Here is a 21,661-nt window from a genome sequence, read left to right on the forward strand (position 1 = left end):
AAGTGAAACTTTAAAGTTTGTTTTTGAAACTTTTTCTTGTTTGGTTGTTTAAGATTGAACATCCTTTGATTATTTAGTAAAGGTTATGTATGTACCTATTTTTGCTTATTATTTAATGACATTTGTAAACTTACAATCAGTGAGTCCTAAAGTTTGTTTGATTTAAGTTATTACTTTCTTACACCAATACATTGTCTTACTTTTTTTAGAAAAATTATTTAAGGAAGGGCCCTTTTATAATTTCGCACATGACCTCTAAAATCTCAAAGATGTATTAAGTTCATTGTATCTTTAGAATTACAAGGCCAGTTCATCTTGTTTTAGTATGCTTCCAAGAACACATCATTTTTGGATGGCTATTCGATTGTTTTAAGATTTGACTTATGTTAGCTAGCATGATTAGAGGCTGAAGCATCGTGTACCTTTCTTCCATATCGCTTTTCTTTCTCCACTCTTCTTCCTTTCACATTGTTAATGTATTTTTCTTCTACCTCCAAAATCATAAAAAATGCGAACAACAAATTAAAAACGTAATGGTTATCGATTTTAAAAGTTTCCAACGTGCATGTACTTGCAATCTGGTGACTCATCAGCTATAAACGTAATACTAACAAACCTAATTATTAAACCTGATAAAACTCAACAAAATCATATCCATAAACTGCCCTCTCCATTTCCACAACACCAAAAGCTACGTGAAGGACACATGTCGATTAACTACAAAATAAGCAGTTGCTATTCAAAGTCAAAACTTTGAACGTTATGGAAAAGTCAAGAGAGATCGATCAAAGAGATATTTATGACGTGAGAGTTTTCAAGTTATGGGAAAGTCAATAAAAGGCTTAGTTGTCATACACGTTATTGTAGTGAAATTATGACGTGAGATAGAGAGATGTTTGAAGTTATTGACCGATGCAATCAAATGTAGCAACGTGTTTATTCGTAGCTCATTCTTCGATTACAATACTTGAAAATTTCTTGTATATGAGGTGGTGTGTTGTGCATAAAATCGAGTTGATTTTGAAATAGTTATCAATATGTGACCTTGTTTCTTTGGTCATCAAGTGAATAAAATATGTAAAAAAAATAGAGATACAGAAATAAACACAAGATATATGTGGTTTATCTTAAGTTGAGCTACGTCTAGGAGGGTAGAGGAATTCTCATTAATAATATAGAGTTCACAAGATGCAAAGGTTTAAGCTTGATGATCATTAGTGAGTTCTAGTAATGAATTAAGTATAATAAGATCATTAGAGATCAATTGTGGGAGAATGATCTCCTTTTATAGTTGAGGAGTGTTCCCTGTTTTTGTCCGCAATCGATGTGGGACTCTAGTAGCTTTATTCTGGTGTTGTTGATACGTGTTTATGTTGTGATTGATCTTTTGATTAGAGAGGAACTCGTGTTTTGGCAAAGATGTCTCAACATGGACCCTTTAATAGGTCTTCCAAGCAGGGCCACCCTAGGCCTAGCGTAGGCAAGGTGACCGTCTAGGGTCCAAAATAATTGGGGGCACCAAAATTATTAGGGTGATATATTTGTATATGTTTTCAAAAGAATATAAATTTATAAAATTTGGTTCAATGACAAAGAAGTTTAACTAGAATTGGTGGTTTTGTTGTTTGAAATTAATGAGGAGGTCTTGGGTTCAAAACACTATGTGTGCTTATTTGCATTTCAATTTTTATAAATTTTGTTTCATAAGAGTATAAATATATAAAATTTGGCTAAATAATCAAGAAGTTTAACTAGAATCAATGGTTTTTATTGTTTAAAATTAACGAGAGATCCTAAGTTTGAAATGCTAAGTACATTTTTATTCTTTACAATTTTTACGAATTTTTGTTTGGTTGTTAATTTATTTTTAATTAATAGCTAGTAGCTATGTGGGTTGCTATTTTTAAACATTTGTTCCAATTCAAGTCTAATCTTCCACAAAGAGTAATGCGTTGACCAAATTTGCTAATTATATTACGTGTCATCAAAAAGTTTAATTTAGTGCTAATTTATTACTTATACATATCAATTAAAGACTCAAAAATATCATTATTGTTTTAGTCCTACATTGACAAGGTTAGTAAATAAGAAAAAACACCTCACGATTTATACAAGTTCAGATGGAAAACGAAACTCATATCTATCTACTTGTAAATCTTGAGTTTTTTTGTTCCTTCTCACAATACAAAATAAATTAGTTTTTCCTTGTTTCTAAATTAATAAGTTTAAAGTGCTATTCTAAGTATAATTTCATCGATGTCTTACGTGTGAAAAAAAATAATTTTCGTATATAAAGTGAGGACACATTTTTTTACGTCGTTCTGGGCCTCAAAAATCTCTAGACCGGCCCTACTTCCAAGATACTTAATTGACCAATGCTCGATAGTTTCAGAATTGATAAAGTATGGAACGAACAGTGTGCTAACAAGATCCCTCTACCATTGTTTCATGTCTAGATGAAGTACAGTAACCTCGGTAAATGATTGCTGGATAAATTGATAACCTTAGTTAAATTAATTTTTTTAGTTCATACATTGTCTCCCTTTCTCTCACACTCTACCTCCAAACTTCGTCATCTTTGTCACAAAAAGAGTTAATAAAATACTACAAACGCAATGGTTATCAGACAAGAACTCTAAACTTTTGAGAATCAACTAAATTACACACAATTTTTATTTTCTTTACCATCTTCAGTCGAAGATTTGTTTTTTTTTCTTTTATAAATTTTTTTATCGTTATAATTATTCAGTGAAAAATAAAATTAAAATAAAAGTAGTGTAAAACAATGATGGCCTAAGGTGAACTACCCAATCATAATCAATGTGAGCATTTGACTCGAAGTTGTTTAACCTTCTTGGTTGGGAGAATGGAAAGATGAATGCATTTACGTACGTACAACAAACACATAAGCTGGTTTTCTTTGGCATGCTCTTTTTTAAATGTATGAGGCGAACAATGATTGAACTTGGCTTCTTTTCTGAGCTCCAACTCAGTTATGGACAAATATTAGATTGAAAGCAATTATTAAGCGATTATTCTCTTGGAGGAATTGAAAAAAGAAGTCCAATCTATTGGTATAAAAAGCAATCGTAATCAATGACGGATTTGTGAGTTTTTTAAGGTGCGCAAAGCATACAAGTTTATGAGGCATAAAAGTCTGTTGGTGTAGGTCTTAGTCATGGTGGTGTCATAAGGATTGAAGAAGGAAGTTGGGATGTAGAAATTTGAGTGAATTTAAAGAATTGGGCGAAATAAATTTTTCTTCTTGCGCTCCCACGTGTCCATCGAAGTCCCGCGCCACCCGCCTTGCCCAACTATTGAGTAGACAAAATCCAGTATAGTGGAAGGGAATTTCGAGATCTAGGTGGATAAACGCCAACTTTTACTAAAGAATAGATGCTCGCACTATGAAGCTTTATCCTAAAGAGTTAAGCAACTAAAAATAATTTTATACTCAATGCAATTACTAGTGGATCGCCAACTTTATAGATTAAAGATTATTATTGCACTCTTTTTATATGAAATGGGGGCACATCATTCATTTGGCTTGTATGGAGGCTCATTGTGAAGAAAATGGTGGTGGTATTCTACCACTTAAAAGTCCCAAGGAATATTAGAGATTATTTAAATGGGTTTTAATGATTTTTCATTTTTACAAAATTAAAAAAATTTGGGCTTGGATATGGTTTTGAGAATGGTTGCAGCCTTGCAGACAAAGCCCAAAACGCATGTTTGGGTTTAGAATAGGTAAGATTGAAAACGATTAGGTTTTTTTTATTAGCATTCCATAATTGAATACACCTCATATTAAAATTTGATAGCAAATGACTTATATACCTTATTATGTAATGATGATTTTGACCTTATAAGGTTTAAAAAAAAATAAATAAATAAATACACCCCAAATCATTTTTTACATTTATCCCAAGAATACTTAAAATCACTCTCCCTCTTCATTGTAGAACAAATTGTAATCAATAAAACTACAAACATATTAATTAAAAAAAAATATATTTTTGATGAAACATGAAATCGACGTTTTGAAAGCTTCACATGATGTGAAGGTTTCCTATTTTATTGTTATTTTAGTGACTTCAATGACATCGGCATGCCTATAAACTGATATCTCTTGAAAAACAGTATGGTCGATTCATGGATAACGCTCACCCCTTGTCTTTTACTACTTGCTGGGGTTGTGGCTCAAGATTGAGAGGCCTAATTAAATTATTTTATAATTATGTTATTGTTATGTGCTTCAGCCGGCATGCCATTGTGTTTGTGATTGTGCCTCCATTCACAGTGAAAGCCAGGCGGAAAATATGGCCGGATGATCGGCATGAAATCGACTCTCACCTTTAAAGCATCTATTCAGATGCTTATGAAGGTTAAGGAGTTTCGATTGGCTTTAAACTTTCGAGAGATCAAATTCTTCTATCCAATGAATCATGGAAGCATTTTGGCCAATTTTCTACATAAATTCTACCTTTTAAAACTGGTTTCATTGTTTTGTGATTATACAGAAGTAAAAAATAAAATATGTATTTGCACCTAAGACGTGAAAAGTGTGGGGTTTATGTAGTGTGGTGCGTATGTAGAAAATGTAGGGTGCATGTAGAAATGTGGGATGTATGTAAAAAAACGTGGTGTGTATTTTGAAAGTTTGGGGTGAGACGGTATTATGGTAAAGTATGTGAGGTGTATTAAGATAAATTTTAATTAAAAAAACAAGCCTACAATTATGCAAGACTAAAATTGAGCAAATACTAAAAGGAAACCATCAACGGTATTAGGGTAAAGTATGTGAGATGTATCAACAATATGTGAGATGTTTATAAAACAAGCCTACAATTATGCAAGGCTAAAAGGAAACCATCAAAAAGTCGAAAAGGAATTACAAGGATCGTTAATTTGAGCAAATACTACTTGATCAACCCAATCATGAGGTAACGATCTGAGAGTTCTGAAGGGCAGGTTGAAATCACTATTGTACGAAGCACTTGATCTCGCTTTTAGCATAAGCGCTTTTATTAGGAACCCAAAAAAAAAAAAAATTCTATTAAAAATCCAAATATTTATAGCAAAAGCACTTGGAATTGCTTCCTATATTACTTTAGCAAAACATCTAGTGAAAATAGTTGTCGACGGCCAGTGCCAAGGTGAAAGAAGTAAAAACTACATTCTCTGAATACACCAATTAAAGAGAGAGATGATTTGAGATGGTATACCTCGACGTATTTAAAACAACACGCGGGATGCAGCCACGACCAGGAACTGAGACAAAGGCTTGATCCTACTCTTGACACTTCGGTTTTTCACACTTCTACACGACATTTTATTGAATTGCAAGGACAAAGGAGGAGCTCTCGAATGTCTCCAAACTCTTTCAAAATGTTAATGCATGGGAAGGAAGATTGCTCACGAAGCCATACCACTTTGTTGACTGGTACTTCCTTTGCCTATGTGATTGCCAATAAGGTGGTGAGAAACAAATTTATTTTCCTGCTTCGTGAGCCTGAGGCGTTTCTTGATATAGAGAAAATTGTCAGCTCTCTGTTTGGCTATCTCCTCCTCCTCTTCCGGATAAATCTCCCTTAGCGTCACCGTTAGTTGGTAATTTGGTCTCACTTTAGTTCCGTCATTGCTTTTACCATGGTAGTAAAGTCTGTTCTTGCGGAATCCCAAGAATCCCTTTCCAACGAAGGCCCCAGCTGAGGAGAGAATACAGAACAGTGAGGATTGATTTTTATGAAAAACAATATTATAAATTGAGGAAATTTTACTGTACTGGCATCATTTACCAACTAGAAGACGTTCTGGATCCAACCCATGATTATAAGTTGCATCTGCCCGGGCTGAGTGAAGAGCCTGCAAACAGTAGCGTCTTACATAATGTTAATATTCTGTCATAAAAAGTTATGATCTGAAGGAAAAATATATACCTCTAGAGGCTATGAAGCACATCCAAATATTAGACATTTCTTCATCCGTGAGTTCTAGATGAGCATGATTATGTAAAAAAGACTGAAGGCTAAACAACTTTAAATTCAAATACCAAATAATTCACAAGATAACTAAATTTTGTACGAAAGGAATATTATTTTGCAAGAGAACACTAGATTATAATACTAGAAAGTGCATCTCTCACATTCCAGCCCTCTAACAAGTCATAAATTCAGTTGCATCCATCAGTCCTGCAATCCTTATATATAAATATATATGCACACACACACACACACCAAGTATTTCTCTAATCAAAAGACTTCCTAGCGCAACAAAGTGTGGAACGGCTCTATCACCTGATATACAGTTTTTGCAGCTTGCTTGTCTGTCACTTGCAGTTGCAGTAATGCATCTTCAACACGCATACCACAAACCAGTTTAGCAACCAAGTTGACCTTATTAGGGCTCTGCAAGGAGGCAGTGAGCTAAAGCTAATAAATGTACGATCAGAAAAAGGGGAAAGTTAAAAATAACATCCAACATAGAACTTATAGAGCAGCCATTTAGGTACAAGGCATCTTTAATATTAATGTGAAGATGCAGCCCTTAAATATCATTTAACGGGAAAAAACTGACAAACTTCGACAAAAAGGAATTCCTTCCCTATCATAAAGAATGTCTGCAAACTTCCGTTTTGCAGTGCAGTCTTTTCCCAAATACAGAACCCCCACCACCTTAACCCATAAATAAAGCAACATGAACAATATGAATGCAACATCTCTTCTAAGTTGTTCAACAACCCTAAAGGAACTGACCCATTAACAGAGCTTCGAATAGAATTGAAGTGTTCCAACCGGTATGCACATTTTAATGTATAGCACCCCCACCCCCCCCCCCCTCCAAAAAAAAAAAAAAAAAAAAAAAACCTTTAGACTCTGCTACAAACCATTAAAAAGATGCAATAAGTGTGAATATGGTAACCTGATTCATGCCCTTTAAAACAAATTGAACTTGTGAAGGTCTAGAAGATGATTTCTGGTTTTGTTCTTCAATTTTTTCACCACTTGAAGCTGAGAGAGGAGTGACTGAAGATTGATGAGGTGCTCCATCAAATGAATCTGCAAGCAAGTTCCTTGAACTGGAAATTCCCTTGTGATATGGAATGAGAATAAGATATATGATAATTAATACAAAAGGAGAGAGAAAAACCAAAGGTGCTGTAGCCTGTAATTGAGAGATACGACGTTAAATGGAAAGACAATTTTTGTGCATTACCAAGTGTTGAAAGTACTGATGAAGGGGCCTTGAGATGGTTTGGTAAGATGGTGTCTGGAGTTTTAGAAAATGAGAAGAAGAAGAAAAGTTTGCAGCAGACGTGTAACCATGGTTCTCCACTCTTTTGCCAACATGACGGATTAGGGACTGTACATGCCTCTGCCAACCCACCATGTCTTCAACCAAAGAAAAGAATTCTCCCGCTACCCAAAAAAACACAAATAGAGCAGAATAAATCAACCAATAAACAGATTAAAAAGAAAACAACATAAAATGTGCCAAACACCGCGTTTAGCTGAACTAGGATTCAAAATGGTCTGGGCTGACCCTACATACTTCATTTTTTTCCCCAGATTCAAATTTTTATAGAAACTTTGTTAGTCTTTTTTGTTTCTTTAGACTTGCCCAAAATTACAAAACATGTTTAAAACATACAAATGAACTAAATAACAAGATTCTAAAAAGAAGTAGACGGTGCGAATGAATTTTCATTAATAAACACAAAATGATACACCAAGTCAAAGGAGGCGTAGTGAACCTAACCCCACAACAGAGTATTCACTTGCCTACAAAAAGATACACCCAATTATATTCACACATGCATGCATCTGATTTTTAGGGTAGAAACTGAGGAGTCACTTGCATCCACAAAATAAATCACTGCGTAAACTTGGCAATTTCCAGTAAGGAACTGACTCATTCATAAATGAAATCCAATTCTTTTTTGCATCTTCCAGTTGAAGTACTAAAAAAGGTAAACTTGGCGACAATTGCCATTAAACAGTAGAGATTAGATATGCAGGACCAGACCTAACTAGCAAACACAAGATTTCTCACCATACAAAAAATTAAGGATCTAGCTACTGACCATAAGATCTAGCTTATGCTCTTCCAAAGTCTATTCACCTTCAAACAATTCCATGCTATATGTGTACGATATGAACACAATTAACTAAACAAATCTTTGTGTGCATATCAGATATTAAGTTTGACCATCTGAAGATACCTAAATGAAGGTAACCTAATTGTACATTGCAGCAAGCTTTAATTTGTTAATGGTTTTTTATTTTTTAGAAAAACTAATGAAAAGGGTTTGAAAACTTTAAGTTTTAACGATAAGGACAAAATAAAAGGTAAAGTGAATAGTATTAGAATTGAATTTTTAGTATAAATATATGGTTCTTTGTTAAAAATGAACACGGAAGCTTTTCGTTAAAGCTCATTTTTTTTTTCTGCTAAATTTTGACAAATTGAATGCAAGAAACTCATAGGCTGTGAATTTTCTTGAATTCAGGATTATTCCAGAAAAATCAGAAATTAGAAGACAAAGTCATGTACGGTGAAGTTATTGAAATAATACCTATTAATTTTCACAGAAAATAAAGGAAAATGCGTCACAAATTAATCTTCACAGATATAATTTAGCTAATAAGCAAAACCAATAAGAAGGTTTTGAACCCAACAATTTCCAGAAGAAATAAAAACGCAATTAAAGATTTTCTCCACACATAGATAAACACAAAGGCAAGACATGAATTTTCTCAGCAGCCAAACACATTGTAAGAAATCGAGATTTTTAGGAAGAAAAATACCTGAGCAAAGTGACCCAGAAAATGTGAGTGGTGCTTTGTTTGCGATTGCTTGGTTTGCCGAGGACTGAGACGGCGAGGGAGGAAACTGAAAGAGTAACAAGAGCGAGTCGCAAAGGGTTTAACGTTTAGGATTAAACTTTTCGTGATTTACAAGACTGCCCTTCTATTAGTAGTTTATTGAGAATGCTTTGCTGGTTTTCCAATCAATTTATAAATTTTTGTGCTTATCATCGAAACTATTTATATTATGAGTTGTCTTGTAAAGATTATTTTTGAAATCAAAATTGTTTAGTTAATCAACTATATAAACAAACCGTTTGTAATGTTTTTACCGCCTTCGACTATTTTTATAAAGTTCAGTTATTCCTTTCCTATGCAAGGATGACATAAATCGAGAAATCGTTCAAATTTTTTTGTTTAAAAAAAAATCCTAATGAAATACGTTTGGTATTGTTCACTTTTAACGAAAATGATATTTTTACCTTAAAAGGCCACTCCTGTTACTATTTATTTACATCTTTATTTTATTATTTTCGTTAAAACTAAAGTTTTTGAGAACTTTTCGTTAGTATTCCAAAAAAAAAAAATTAACGTTTTTATTTCTTATGTCAAAAAAGTTGGCCTAATTAGAATTACTCAGCAAAAATTATATTTACAAAGTGATTCACAAGTTCGGCAGGGAAATACCGAAATAGAATAACAAACTACCCCTGAGGTTTTGGTGCTTTTAAGCCAACCTTTCACAATTCTCAGGAAAGGAAAGAGAGAGAGAGAGAGAGAGGAGAGAGAGAGAGAGAGACAAAGCCCTAACCCTAATTCGAAATAACAGCAACGGCTCTGAGAAAAACTTCATTTCATTTCCCTCGTCAATGGCGTCGACTGAATCTGGGGAATCGTACATTGGCAGCCTCATCACCCTAATCTCCAAGTACGAGATACGTTACGAAGGCGTTCTCTACTTCCTCAGCGTCCAAGACTCCTCTATCGGCCTCAAAAACGGTGCGTCTCGCCCTTCCATTTCTTCCTATATCTGCAATCTCTGCACATTTATACACACATATGTAATCTGTATATGTATATGTAGATATGTGCATGGGTTCATTCGATGCCCGTTTGAATCCGTACTCGTGGACCGCCTAGGGTTTAATTTTTTCGGTCCCCAAATCTCTCTATGCATATAAGTATGTTTGGTTTGGAAATCTTTCTGTGAGGTTGAAGAAAATAGTGTTTGAAAGATCAATCCAGTCTAGTCGATTTATAATTGTAAAAATTTTTGATCTGCTATATACTCGAGAAGAACGCTTTTGGAAATTGTCATTTGAAGAAGATTGTATAGTTTTTCATCTAAGGTTAAATTGTTATTCATCTGTCGGGGAGAGGTTTTCTGTATTCATAACTTATGTTGAACTTGGTGATAATTCCATTTTAAGTTTGAAACATACATCCAGCTTTTGGACTCATTAAGTCGTTATTTGATGAAGATGATCGAATTGTTTGAATGTTAAACAATCATTCGTCTGGCAGAGAGAGAGAGAGAGGTAGATGTTTGCTATGTTCATTACTTATGTTGGAGTGAAATATAACCCCGTCATCAATTTGTGACATACCTCAATATACTGAATTGGATCTAATTTTCTTCCTTCTTGACCTCTTTTATATTGAGTGGACGTATGAAAGTTACAGTACTAGTGGTTAAATTTTTTATTAATGTTCGGTTGGTTAACATTGTACAATGTTCATAAGGTTTCTATATTTTAATAGTCAAATATACACTAGAAGCGTTTGAAGTGAAATTTATCTTCTCTACTATGTCTACAACCTGTTTTCATATAGAACATATTACTGTTCTAAAAAATTCCACACAAGTATTTACATCCTGTATGTATTTTCTGACATGAAATTTTGCTAAAACAACTGTTTACATAGTTATAATTTGGTTTTTTGTCTTCTATAGTTGGGAAGTCAAACATTGTAAATGTATGAAGTTCTGTATGATGTTGCAGTTAGAGCATATGGAACAGAGGGGCGAAAGAAGGATGGCCCACAAGTTCCTCCAACTGATACGGTGTATGAGTATATTCTATTTAGAGCAACTGACATCAAGGTAAGAGGGAAACATTATATACTTGATTAACTGTTTAATCTTATCTTCTTTCTTTTATACGTTTATCGCTCCATATAAAGTTGAGTTGCTTTATTTTGGCTAGTTCTTGGTTTATGTTGCTAGGGACGAAACAATTAATTTTTTTTTTTTTTTACTTTGTATTTTTGTTTATTTCCAGTCTTCATTAGCAAATTTTCTTTATATCATAAAGAACAAGAAAAGAAGTATACAAAGAATAGAAAGTAGGGGGAAACAGAGATGAACATATGATAGAGATTGAAGAAGAGAAGAGAAAGCAAAGAAACTAAGATTCATAAGATTAGTATGATTAACTATATAATAGGAGAAGAAAGTGTGGATCTTTGAACAAAATTGCATTCCTTTGTTAGTGTGGAAACTAAGAAACTTGTGCGCACATGAATGATGCTAAATCTATTGGAAAATTTTGGGGATATGAAAGAAAGATTTGACATAATAGTTTATTTTCTGAAGCATGCAATATTCTGTGTGGCATTTTAATTGGTTTTTTTCTTTCTATATGTTGTATGTAAATCATTGGATGTGTCATCCCTTTTTTTCGCTTTTCATTGCTTTCAATATGTGTTGTGCCCTTTTGAGCTAGGAATCACCTTTGAGTTTAATATCATCTTTTACCAGTTCTGCCCTCCTTTGTTCTATAAGTTTTCTTATGTGGCATGGAATGATACTTCAGTTAACTCTCCCTCTCTCACACACAGACATACATTTTTTTATTGTTCTCGAGAGGATTTTTATGAATGAGATCCAATTGTGATGAAACCGTTCCTAGACTTTGTAAACAGATGAGTTTGCTGGGGTGATAAATTTTGTAGATTGCATCATACATGTATTGATAATTCTCTTGTTTTCACAATTGTAGGATTTACAAGTTAAGCCCCCCCCGTCATCTCAAAGGGAAGAACACATTCACGAAGATCCTGCTATTATACAGGTATTGACATTTGGTTAAGTACCTGTGTGTACGATGCTCATACGTAAAAGTACATAGGCAATTATAATCTCTTTGAGTCAATTAGAAAATATGATTTCATATATTTAATTGATTTTTTTCTTTGCAGTCGCACTATGCTGGGGCGCCTGTAGGTTCTGCACCATCAGCCTTAGTTGGAGGTAAAAGCTTGACAGAAACAACTCATTGGCAGGATACCCCAGCTTTGACTAGTAGAGGACAACATATCGGTGTATTGCCTTATCATTATGGAACTGATGTTGGTCCATCAGGAAATACCTCTTCTACTCAACTTCCCAGTCCTCCAGCACTTTCTTTTCCAATGTATTGGCAAGGATACAATGGTGCATCACTTAATATGTCTGACCATCCACATAACCATATTCCCTTGCAGTCTTCATCTGCAATATCACATCCCTTGACAGTGCAAAATAAGGCACCCGGAAATCAGTCCTCTACAGCTATTGGCATGGCAAATGGATCGGAATGCCTTACCCCCGTAATTTCTTCTTCTGCACCAACTTTTGTACATCCAAACTTTTCCGCCTCTGTTACTCCTGTAACTTTTTCTTCTCTTGGTATGCCTTCATCTTTGGCTTCACAGGTGCCTTTACCATCTCATTTTACACCTCTAAATGCTAGCCGACTAACTATGCCTTTGTTTCCTTCACCTCACCAAGACTTGGATATAAGTGAAACACAAATTGTTACGAAAGCTGTTTCTGATCCAGTACCAGTTCTACCTGCTCAATCCATGCCTTATCCAGGATCGTTTTCTGCGGGTTCTGATCTAGGTCCCTTGCTAACACCACCCCCATCTTTGTTAACCCCTGATCAATTGGCACCCTCTAGATCACACTTAATGGGCACTTTGATGCCAACCTCATCTAGTTCTATATCCATGATTCCTCCTCCCGCAACTCAAGCACCATTGTTGCCACTGCCCACTTCTACCCAACAGGTGAGATTGAAAGTAGCGTTTTTTCATAAACTTTATGATAACTAAGTTTGTCTTTTTAATCCCCTATATTTTTTCGTTTTCCATTGCAAATGATTGTGTTTTCCAATGTACAAATGTGGTGGCGCTTTTCTAACAAAGGCTCTGTGAACTTCTGCATCTTAGGTTTAGACCTGATGTTTATTCCATTTATGTGCTTTGGAACAATTGCCAAAGTGTCCTCTTAATTTAGTAATTGATAAGATATTTTCTTTTTTGACCTTATACAGTGTGAGATGTTCCTACGAAATTTTGACTATTAGAATTAAGAAAATGAGTGCTTTTAGACGATCAAATGCTTTTAACTACTGTAAGTACGGTATAAATTCAAAAGTACTTAAATGCTGGTGTGGGTACGTGCCCACATGCTTGTAAAGATCTCACTAAGCTCTTGGCAGCATATAGAACTTTCATGTTTGTTTGCGGTTTTTGCTTGCTGGTGTGGGTGTGCGCACATCGCACTCATCTCTGCCATTGAGGGAGGGAAAGAAGGAATTTACAAGTTGAATTGTTTGTACTTGTATTGGGTGTGTGCATGCATGTCATGTGTGGAAGGGATGGATGGAGAGAATAAGTGATTTCTACTTTGAACCATGCTGCTTTTGGTTTGCACTGTTTGGTACCTAGCTTTTGAAAATGATGTTTTATTGGATATCTCAGACGTGTGCATTTGCATTCTGAATTACATATTTCTCTACGTGATATAGAATGTATGCAATTAAATAGAAATGGAAGCGTCTTGCACATTTTGAAGTGCATTTATGATCCTGTCGTCATGCTATTTTGCATTTGGTATCTACATGGATTGTTACCCTTTTTAGGATTCCAATTTTATCAGTTAGCTTGATCATTGGCTGTGGTTAGAGGAAAATATGCATGTCATTTTCCTTGCTTATCTTATTGAAAATATGAATAGAAGCGGAAGCATATTCTGATTATCCTAAGTTCTAGCTGTTTATCCTATTGGAAATATGAATGGAAGCGGACGGGTATTCTGGTTATCCTTAGTTCTAGCTGTTTCCTGGATAAAATAGGACTTCTGGTAAAATTTTCATTGTTTTATCTTTTGCAGTCTCCATACTCTACACAGTTCACTGAGGAGTTTGATTTTCTAGCGATGAACGAGAAGTTTAAGAAGGATGAAGTGTGGGGATACCTAGGACAGGACAAACAAAGACATTCAACAGAAAGAGTGGATGACAGTGGAACTAGTGGAACTGGTCAATGTTTGGATGAGAATGAAGGTGGCCTGGTACCCAACACAAAGGTAGTACACAGATTTTGTATATACTGGATGGTTTAGCGGTTGAATGCAAATGTTGAGCTTTGAATTAATCATTTTTCTTTCTTTGTTTCATCCAGCCTGCATATAACAAGGATGAGTTCTTTGACACAATTTCATGTAGTTCAGTCAACCGTGGAGGAAGAAACGGACATAGGTTTTCTGAGAGAATGAAGCAGGATACTGAGGTTTGCCACTCTATTTTATTTGTTTTTTGGTTGAATATTAAATCAGAAAGTGATCGTAAGTTGCTGATGGGTGATATATTAATTTAGTTTTAATATTTCTGCCCCAGACATTTGGCAATTTCCAGCAGAGATCTAATCTTGGTTATGGTGGTTATGCTTCTGGGCGTGGTGGGAATTACCGGGGTCCATATCAGTGGGGAAGGGGTTATGGATATGGCTATGGAGGGAGGGGACGCGGTGGCAACATGCCCTTCTAATGCTGGATCGTGTTTCAATGTTCACTTGCGGTCTATGGTTCTCTTTAGCTTCCTTTTACCTCCTCGTTCTTGACATGAGCATCGAATCCCAAAGGTAAGTGTTGTGGACATCTTGAGATTTTCTTGTTTTTTAGAGGAGTTTTAGAACTACCACCAACCGGACTGGTTCATGCCTTTTAGTGCCCATGAGCTGGCCTTTTTTGTGCAAATATTGTCCACGATACAATTGGTAAAAAGAGAAATCAAATTCTGGTGTAGTTGTGCCTCTCTCTCTCTCTCTCTCTCTCTCTCTCTCCCCCCAGCATTAGCTTGGGTTTTGATCTTGTGTCTATATTTGTAATAGTTGAAACCGTATACATCTGTGTTTGACTACAACTTTATATCCATCTTGCTGCTCTTTCACTTTTGATTAGAAGCTTTGACACAATAAAAAACTTTTGATTAGAAGCGATATTTCTATTCTAAGCTAGACTAGGGGGAGGGGGAGGGGGAGGGGAAGGGTTTGAACGCAGAATGTAGTGGGCGAAGAGAAATTTCTTATCTATTAGGGCAATCCACTACTTGTGCTTTGGTCTTTTACTTTAAAGCCATCTTCAACTCGGCTCCTCGTCGCGGTGACGATGATTAGGGCGAGTGTGCAACCGATTGCAATGAGGATGAGTATCCCTGAACCAATATAGATTCCTTGTCTAACCAAGTAGCATTCCCCATCCAGCCATCCTCGTCCGTACGGCTGCTCTCTGCTCATGCTAGTTGCCGTGCTCAGCAATGCCCCTCCTATTACAAAGCTCATCCTGCAAGCGCAACAATAGTCAATGGTCATTCAAAATTTACTATTTTAATCGGCATTTTGCTCACATCAGATCTTAGTGGTTCTGAGATCGAGTCTGACGTCCATCTTAGGAATTATTAGTGTTTGCACCTTATTTCACTAACCCTAAAATTACCAAGTACCAGTCAACTATATATATTGGGAGATCTATTGAAAAGTTCGTGTTGAGACACTCTTGCTAAAGCAAATGAGTCTAACTAGGAAATCAATTACAATGCGACAATGTGTAAACACTAGAATAAAATCTCTAGAGTCCCACATCGACCGCGGAAGACAATAGGGTACTCTAGAAAAGCTTTGTCTGATCTAACATTCCTTAATCAACTTTATATTTTACTAATGACAATTATGCTTGAACCCTTGCATTATGTAAACACTCTATTATTAATGAGAATTCCTCTACTCTTGTAAACGTAGCCAAATTTAAAATGAACTACATACACCTTGTGTTTGCTTTTTTTTATTTTTAATCTTTAATCTCTTTACATATCATCTACATTTAATGATCAAAACACCCTTATGAAGGTCACTCATTGACACTTTACGTTGTTATGAAGTTAATCCGATTTGTGCATCAACGACTAATATTATTATAATAATTATTTTTAAATTATCGTCACCCCTCAAAACTACTTCAGCTTACATGTCCCACATCGAGAAGTACTATTATGGTCTTTTACCTCATTTTGAACTTCTCATTTCTTATTACAATGTTGCACGATGATTCAAATCGAATCAACCTTAAAAATCAACTATGTCAATCAATCAAATATTATGCAGCGGAACCATGGCAATTAAAATTTCAATATGCAGCAACATTATGATACACGTAATAATGGACCTAACCACCGAAACTTCGGCAAGTTGATTGACTGGGTAGACGGTTTTTAAATGGTATCTTTTGACAAAAAAGAGAGGTTTGGTTGATTTTTGGCATCTTTATTGACTAAGAAAGTAGACCCTTTTTTACGATCATACAACATTCCAGTATGCCAAGGAGAGCCAAGAAAATAGAATTAAAATGTTCGAATGAGAAGGTCGGTAGACATATGGAATTTTAAACTATTTATGACTATGTTTATTTAATTTGATCGGTAACAATTATTGACACTAAAAAAAGATCATCTTGAACTGTTTGTGTACAAAATCACAACAGAAAACTTGTACCTAAAAAAGTATCAAACGATATTTTTGAAATACTAATAACATCTCTTTAATAAAGTCGCGTAAATAACTATTTAATCTAGTCAAACGGAGCACGGAGAAGTGTTGAGTTTGAAACTCTAGCGGTCAGCTATATTTTAATAGATTGCGTGGAAAAGATTCAAGTAATTAACTGTAAACAAAGAAGGAAAATTGAGGAGATTGAACACCCACCAAGAAATGGACAAAAGAGCCATCGAAACCGTCGGTCTTTTGGCTTTGCAGCTGGTGGTTGTAGCAGTGGTAGAAGACGTACCCTTCATCTTCTTCTTCTTCTTCTCATCTCTTGAACAAACATAACTGCAAAAAATCAAATTTCCGACCATCTGGGCAGCAAGCAAACATATCAAGGCCGCAACGCCGAACCCAAATGCCTGACTTTCTGGCAAATAACACATTCTTCCCAATAACTTGAGCTCGTCTTCCTGCAAAATTAAACCCCAGAGTTAATCAAGAAATTAACCCCTAATTAAATTAAGCAATAACCATTCATTGTCATGATCAAACCGTATGTGTTATGTATGTATATGTGTGTGTGTATGTATGTACGTACCTTCGTTCGCTTAATCTCGGCGGCTATGCATGAAACGAAGGAGACGATGCCAAGGGAGGCAACCACAAGAAGAGTTAACACCAACTCATATTGGTGTTTCGCCATGAGAGTCGAGAAGGCTGCTCGAAACAAAAAGAGGCCGAGGAGGACGAGGCGGAGGTGGAGCCACGGAAGAGGAGGAGGAGGAGGAGACGGAGATTATACAAAAGGGCATAGAAAAGTGGGGTGGCGGTGGGCTTTGTGTAGCGTTATGTGGTAGAGATAGACAGTAGGTACCAGTCTTGCTCTGTAGTCGTTGAGACTTGCAACAAGTCTTTGATTGCTTGGAAGGAGAGGTACCCATTGCAAAACGTATTTGGATGGGTTTGGAATATTTTCCAAGCTTTGGACAGGACAAAACAACAACCCATTAAATTTTTTATTTTTAGAAAGGCTTCTCTATTCAGATATGCATCTCATCCAAGATTTGAAATAAAAGGCATTTGTTGACACTTAGTAATATTGTTTAGTGGTATTCTTCTTCACTTATAAATGTGTTCGATTCTCATTAAAAATGAATTTGGACCATATTATTGCTAGCCCCTAAGGCTAAGTCTACCATTTTAATGTAAATAATATTGTTTGTTTAAAAAAAAAATTATTGACCACTTTTTTCACACTTTTATTTTAAATTAAATGGATAAAAAAGTAAAATAAATTAAGAGACGAAAATCTCTCTCAATACTCTTTTGTTATGACTTATGAGCCATGACAAATTGAAGTTCTCCATCCCCTTTTTTCACTAATTCCTCAATCCAATCATTCCTCCAAATCTTTATCTCTAAATTTCTTATTTGTTAATATATTTAGTTGATCTACCTTGCATTTGAAGTAGTTTGTTGTAATTTTCTTCAGTTGTTTTTAGCCATGATTGTTCAATTGGCATTTTTGTTCGTTATCTAAAGCATTTAGATCGCTAAAATTAAGTTTTGCACATATCGATCATTCGTTCTGCATTCTCTTAAAAGACTAGATGCAATGCATCTTATAGCAATGCTGGTTATATTAGTAACTCGTTTACTAATTCGTAATGGGAGAAGGGGAATTAAGGAGGAATTGGGATGGGGAGGATGTTGAAGTCGTTTATTAAATTTTTTTACTAGAATAAGAATACAAGTGGTGTAGATTCCATATAAATGGTTTACTAATTCACCGAATTGAAATGGAAATCAAGATAATTACTAAAAAGCCCTGGTTGAAAACAATTATTTTATATACTATTTTTTTGGTTAAATATACTAAATAATAGAAGAAAAAAAATGTTAGATGCCTCTATTCACTTAATATTAAACACAACGAAATTTGATTATTTAATTCTGTAACATCTCACATCGCTGAGGGGAGTGATCCTTAAATATATATTCCTATCACTACCTAGCACGAGGCCTTTTGGGAGCTCACTGGCTTCGGGTTCCGTAGGAACTCCGAAGTTAAGCGAGAAGGGGGCTAGAGCAATTCCATGATGGGTGACCCACTAGGAAGTTGCTCGTGAGTTCCCAAAAACAAAACCGTGAGGGAATGGTAAGCCCAAAACGGACAATATCGTGCTACGGTGGTGGAGCAGGCCTGAGAAGTGATCTGTCTCGGGCCGGGATGTGACAAATTCGATTTCAATTATATAATTTTTTTTTTTTTTGAAAAAAAAAACAATACTTATTTACACTGAGGGTGGGGGAGTTGGCTAAGCCTCACATTGGGTTAGCCATAATAATGATTTTCAAATTTGCCATTGGCGAAAATAACCTAAGATCTTGCACTTTTTTTTAACAATCGATATTATCTACATTAAGGGGGAGGGGTGGGTTTAGCCTCACAATAAACTAGTAATAATGTGGTACAAATTCGCCTTTGGCGAGAATTAAATATAAGATCTCTCACTTACAAGTGAAAGAGAAATAACACTAGATCATAGTACTAGATGGCTTAATTATTGTTATTATCATTATTGAATTTCATAATGAACTGAGGAACGGTTGGTGGTGTTGGGTTAATGCGAAGTGCAACTTGAAATTTTAGAAATAAGTGAGAGTATAATGGGGAGGAAAATCCATTCTGACTCCAACACCCAGAATCCAAATATTACCTAAATGAAATAAATCCAATTCCTCTAAATTTCATAGTAGGATTCCAAATTTCACATAGATCGCACCAACTTTTTCACTCTTGATATTGGTAAACATTGAAGTAATCTATAATCGAAATTCAATTTCGTGTTTTGATTCTGATTACTTTTATGTAAACGTGCCGTAGGTGATGATGGTAATATTTATTTAGACTTATAAGTTGTTCTAAGTTTTAAATCTTGTGGTTTGGCTTGAGATAATACGTAAATTGAAAGATATAAACTTGAACTATATATAATTATTTATGCAAGTTTTGTGGCTTTATTTTTTGGTGTTTTTCATTTGACTTTTATCACAAACGATTATGCTCTTAGTCAAATAAGAATTTACCCCTTATAAGAAAAAGAAAATAGAATAAGAGATTACTTGGACTATCTCCATCTCTCCCTGGTCAGTAGTGTACGGGTGGGATCCACTGTCTGTAGAACCGCACTTAAGTTGGATAGACTACAATTCTCTATTTGGAAGCATTGATGCTTCCACTGAGGTTGCTTTCATTATTCCTTAAAGTTCCTTCAAGTTTTCATTTCCAACCACATGAATCACGATACGATTTAATATTTTATTTGAACAGTAACGGATTCGGGATTCAAATATTGGGGGTTTAGTGTTAAGGTCCAAATTTTTTAATAAAAACACAGCGCGAAGTGCGCCAAAATATATCAATTTTTTCGGTGACGCATTTTGTCGAATATTTGATGGTTTTGTTGTTATCAGCCAAACACTGTTTGTTACGTAATGTTAACAAATATCGACACATGTAGAAACAATTTAATGAATGTTGTTGATAGAATTTATTGGGTGCTCTCGACACAACCTGCTGACATATGTTAGGCATATATTACATCAAACACTGGTTGGTTCATAATTGACCCATACCAAACTTTCAAAAGTCTTCGGAAGACATTAGCATGCATTTTTCGAACTCTAAATGATCCTGGGATCATCTTCATTTCAATGTACATTCGCCAATGTATTTGAACTTGATGCATGCTTATAATTGACTGATTGCATATTTGTTAAGTAGAAATCGTTGAAATAAAGAAAGATAAAGTGCATAACCCACAGTTGGCAAAATGAAAGTGAAAAGAAGAAAAATTTATGCGTTTTCAGTTTGGAGGATGAGAAATTTTTTATATTCCATTAAAGTGTTTGATAAAGGGAGTTGCGAAAGTAGCTCTAAGATATAAGGTCAAAACTGGTATTGTGGGGATTACAATGGGCAACACACATAAAGGGAAGGCCCAAAACCAAGAGGCCATAGCCAACCCAAAACCAAAAGTGAGATCACATGGCCGAACTAGCTTTATTATTTTGGTTTGAAAACTAAAAACAATTATCAAGCAAGTTTTTAATTTAAAAAAATAAACTGAAAATAAAAACAAAATGATTATCAAACGATCCATTAGCTTGCTATGTAAGTGTTTCCCCTAATTTAGCAGGATGGTCGTTGACGAGAATTTTTGTCATTGTTGGATTGTAACCACGAAATCACGAATTTGGCTTGATGAAATGAAAAATTGATGCGTGCCACAAATTTGACTTTTAACTAGATGACTATTTAACCAAGCAAGGAACCTCCTCTTTGTTTAAGTCCTTCAAATCCCTTTGGGGTCAAGGGTGGTTAGGATTGATCCATGCATTTTATTGATTTGCTGGCCTATGGATGAAAATAAATGTATGAGGAATTAATTCAAGAATGTAAAGTGTGAGAATATAAATAATGACAATAAAATAATAAGAAAGTAAGTACATAAAGTTCACACATACTCAATTTGAATCGGTCTAAGTGGTCAGCTTTCTAGCAGTCGACTCTAATGGTCAACTCTTTAGTGGCCAGCTCTCCAAAAAACCACTTGAGATGACCACTTCGTCCAAGTGGAAGCACTCCAGAAGACCACCTCTCCAAAGTGCTTTACGAATGGCCACCTCTCTTGAGTGCTCTCTATGAACGACGACCTCTCGCGAGCGCTTTTTACAAAAGGTCTTTGCATATCTAAAAGACCTCCGTTCAAGACTTCCTCGGCCAAACAGAACAACAAAAGAGAAAGAGGATCCTCTTGGCCAACACCACAACTACAACCAAAAAAACCCACTGAAGAACCATTAATCTCTTTCATAGCAGCACCATCAATATGACTCGTGTTCCCCTACCTGTTTGCTAAGGGCAATGCCCTTTTAATTCTGATGAGGCGATCTTATTCTACATCATGCCGGTTAGTTTTTTCCATGGGCCATGCCCACTAGTTTTCTCGCACATGCCCACGACTATTTTATGGGGTCATGCC

At 35.3% G+C, this 21,661-nt stretch overlaps 3 protein-coding genes across 7 annotated transcripts; 1 reads left to right on the forward strand and 2 right to left on the reverse strand.

Annotated features, from left to right (window-relative positions):
• Positions 1-4,764: 4,764 nt before the first annotated feature.
• On the reverse strand, positions 4,765-8,963 carry LOC103955535 (50S ribosomal protein L22). 3 transcript variants are annotated; one of them, XR_007254799.1, is made up of 7 exons: positions 8,808-8,963; positions 7,216-7,418; positions 6,922-7,089; positions 6,297-6,407; positions 5,799-5,865; positions 5,226-5,708; positions 4,765-5,021 (listed from the first exon to the last, which is right to left on the reverse strand). XR_007254799.1 is itself a non-coding variant. In XM_009367429.3 (6 exons), exons 2-6 carry the CDS (start codon positions 7,387-7,389, stop codon positions 5,416-5,418), a joined length of 813 nt encoding a protein of 270 aa, XP_009365704.2. In that variant the 5' UTR covers positions 7,390-7,418; positions 8,808-8,963; the 3' UTR covers positions 5,072-5,415. The 3 variants fall into 3 exon arrangements, 2 of the variants coding, with proteins under 2 accessions (XP_009365704.2, XP_048430825.1); XM_009367429.3 differs by lacking the exon at positions 4,765-5,021 and having other exon boundaries at positions 5,072-5,708; XM_048574868.1 differs by lacking the exons at positions 4,765-5,021; positions 8,808-8,963 and having other exon boundaries at positions 5,072-5,708; positions 6,922-7,078; positions 7,216-7,361.
• Positions 8,964-9,552: 589 nt separating this feature from the next.
• LOC103955534 (decapping 5-like protein) lies at positions 9,553-14,880 on the forward strand. 3 transcript variants are annotated; one of them, XM_048574937.1, is made up of 8 exons: positions 9,553-9,806; positions 10,811-10,911; positions 11,810-11,881; positions 12,009-12,398; positions 12,504-12,860; positions 13,969-14,163; positions 14,259-14,366; positions 14,474-14,880. In XM_048574937.1, the coding sequence occupies exons 1-8, from the start codon at positions 9,677-9,679 to the stop codon at positions 14,621-14,623; spliced, it is 1,503 nt and encodes a 500-aa protein (XP_048430894.1). In that variant the 5' UTR covers positions 9,553-9,676; the 3' UTR covers positions 14,624-14,880. The 3 variants fall into 3 exon arrangements, with proteins under 3 accessions (XP_048430894.1, XP_009365703.2, XP_048430893.1); XM_009367428.3 differs by having other exon boundaries at positions 12,009-12,860; XM_048574936.1 differs by having other exon boundaries at positions 9,669-9,806; positions 10,762-10,911; positions 12,009-12,860.
• A 97-nt stretch (positions 14,881-14,977) lies between these two features.
• Positions 14,978-17,579, reverse strand: LOC103955536 (protein MODIFYING WALL LIGNIN-2). Its single transcript, XM_009367431.3, has 3 exons — positions 17,212-17,579; positions 16,833-17,083; positions 14,978-15,417 (listed from the first exon to the last, which is right to left on the reverse strand). The coding sequence occupies exons 1-3, from the start codon at positions 17,314-17,316 to the stop codon at positions 15,168-15,170; spliced, it is 606 nt and encodes a 201-aa protein (XP_009365706.2). The 5' UTR covers positions 17,317-17,579; the 3' UTR covers positions 14,978-15,167.
• Positions 17,580-21,661: the final 4,082 nt, after the last annotated feature.

This window comes from the organism of the source record quoted next, unplaced genomic scaffold (genome assembly GCF_019419815.1).
Source record: "Pyrus x bretschneideri cultivar Hongxiangsu unplaced genomic scaffold, Pyrus_bretschneideri_v1 Contig76, whole genome shotgun sequence".
Classification (NCBI taxonomy): Eukaryota; Viridiplantae; Streptophyta; class Magnoliopsida; order Rosales; family Rosaceae; genus Pyrus; species Pyrus x bretschneideri.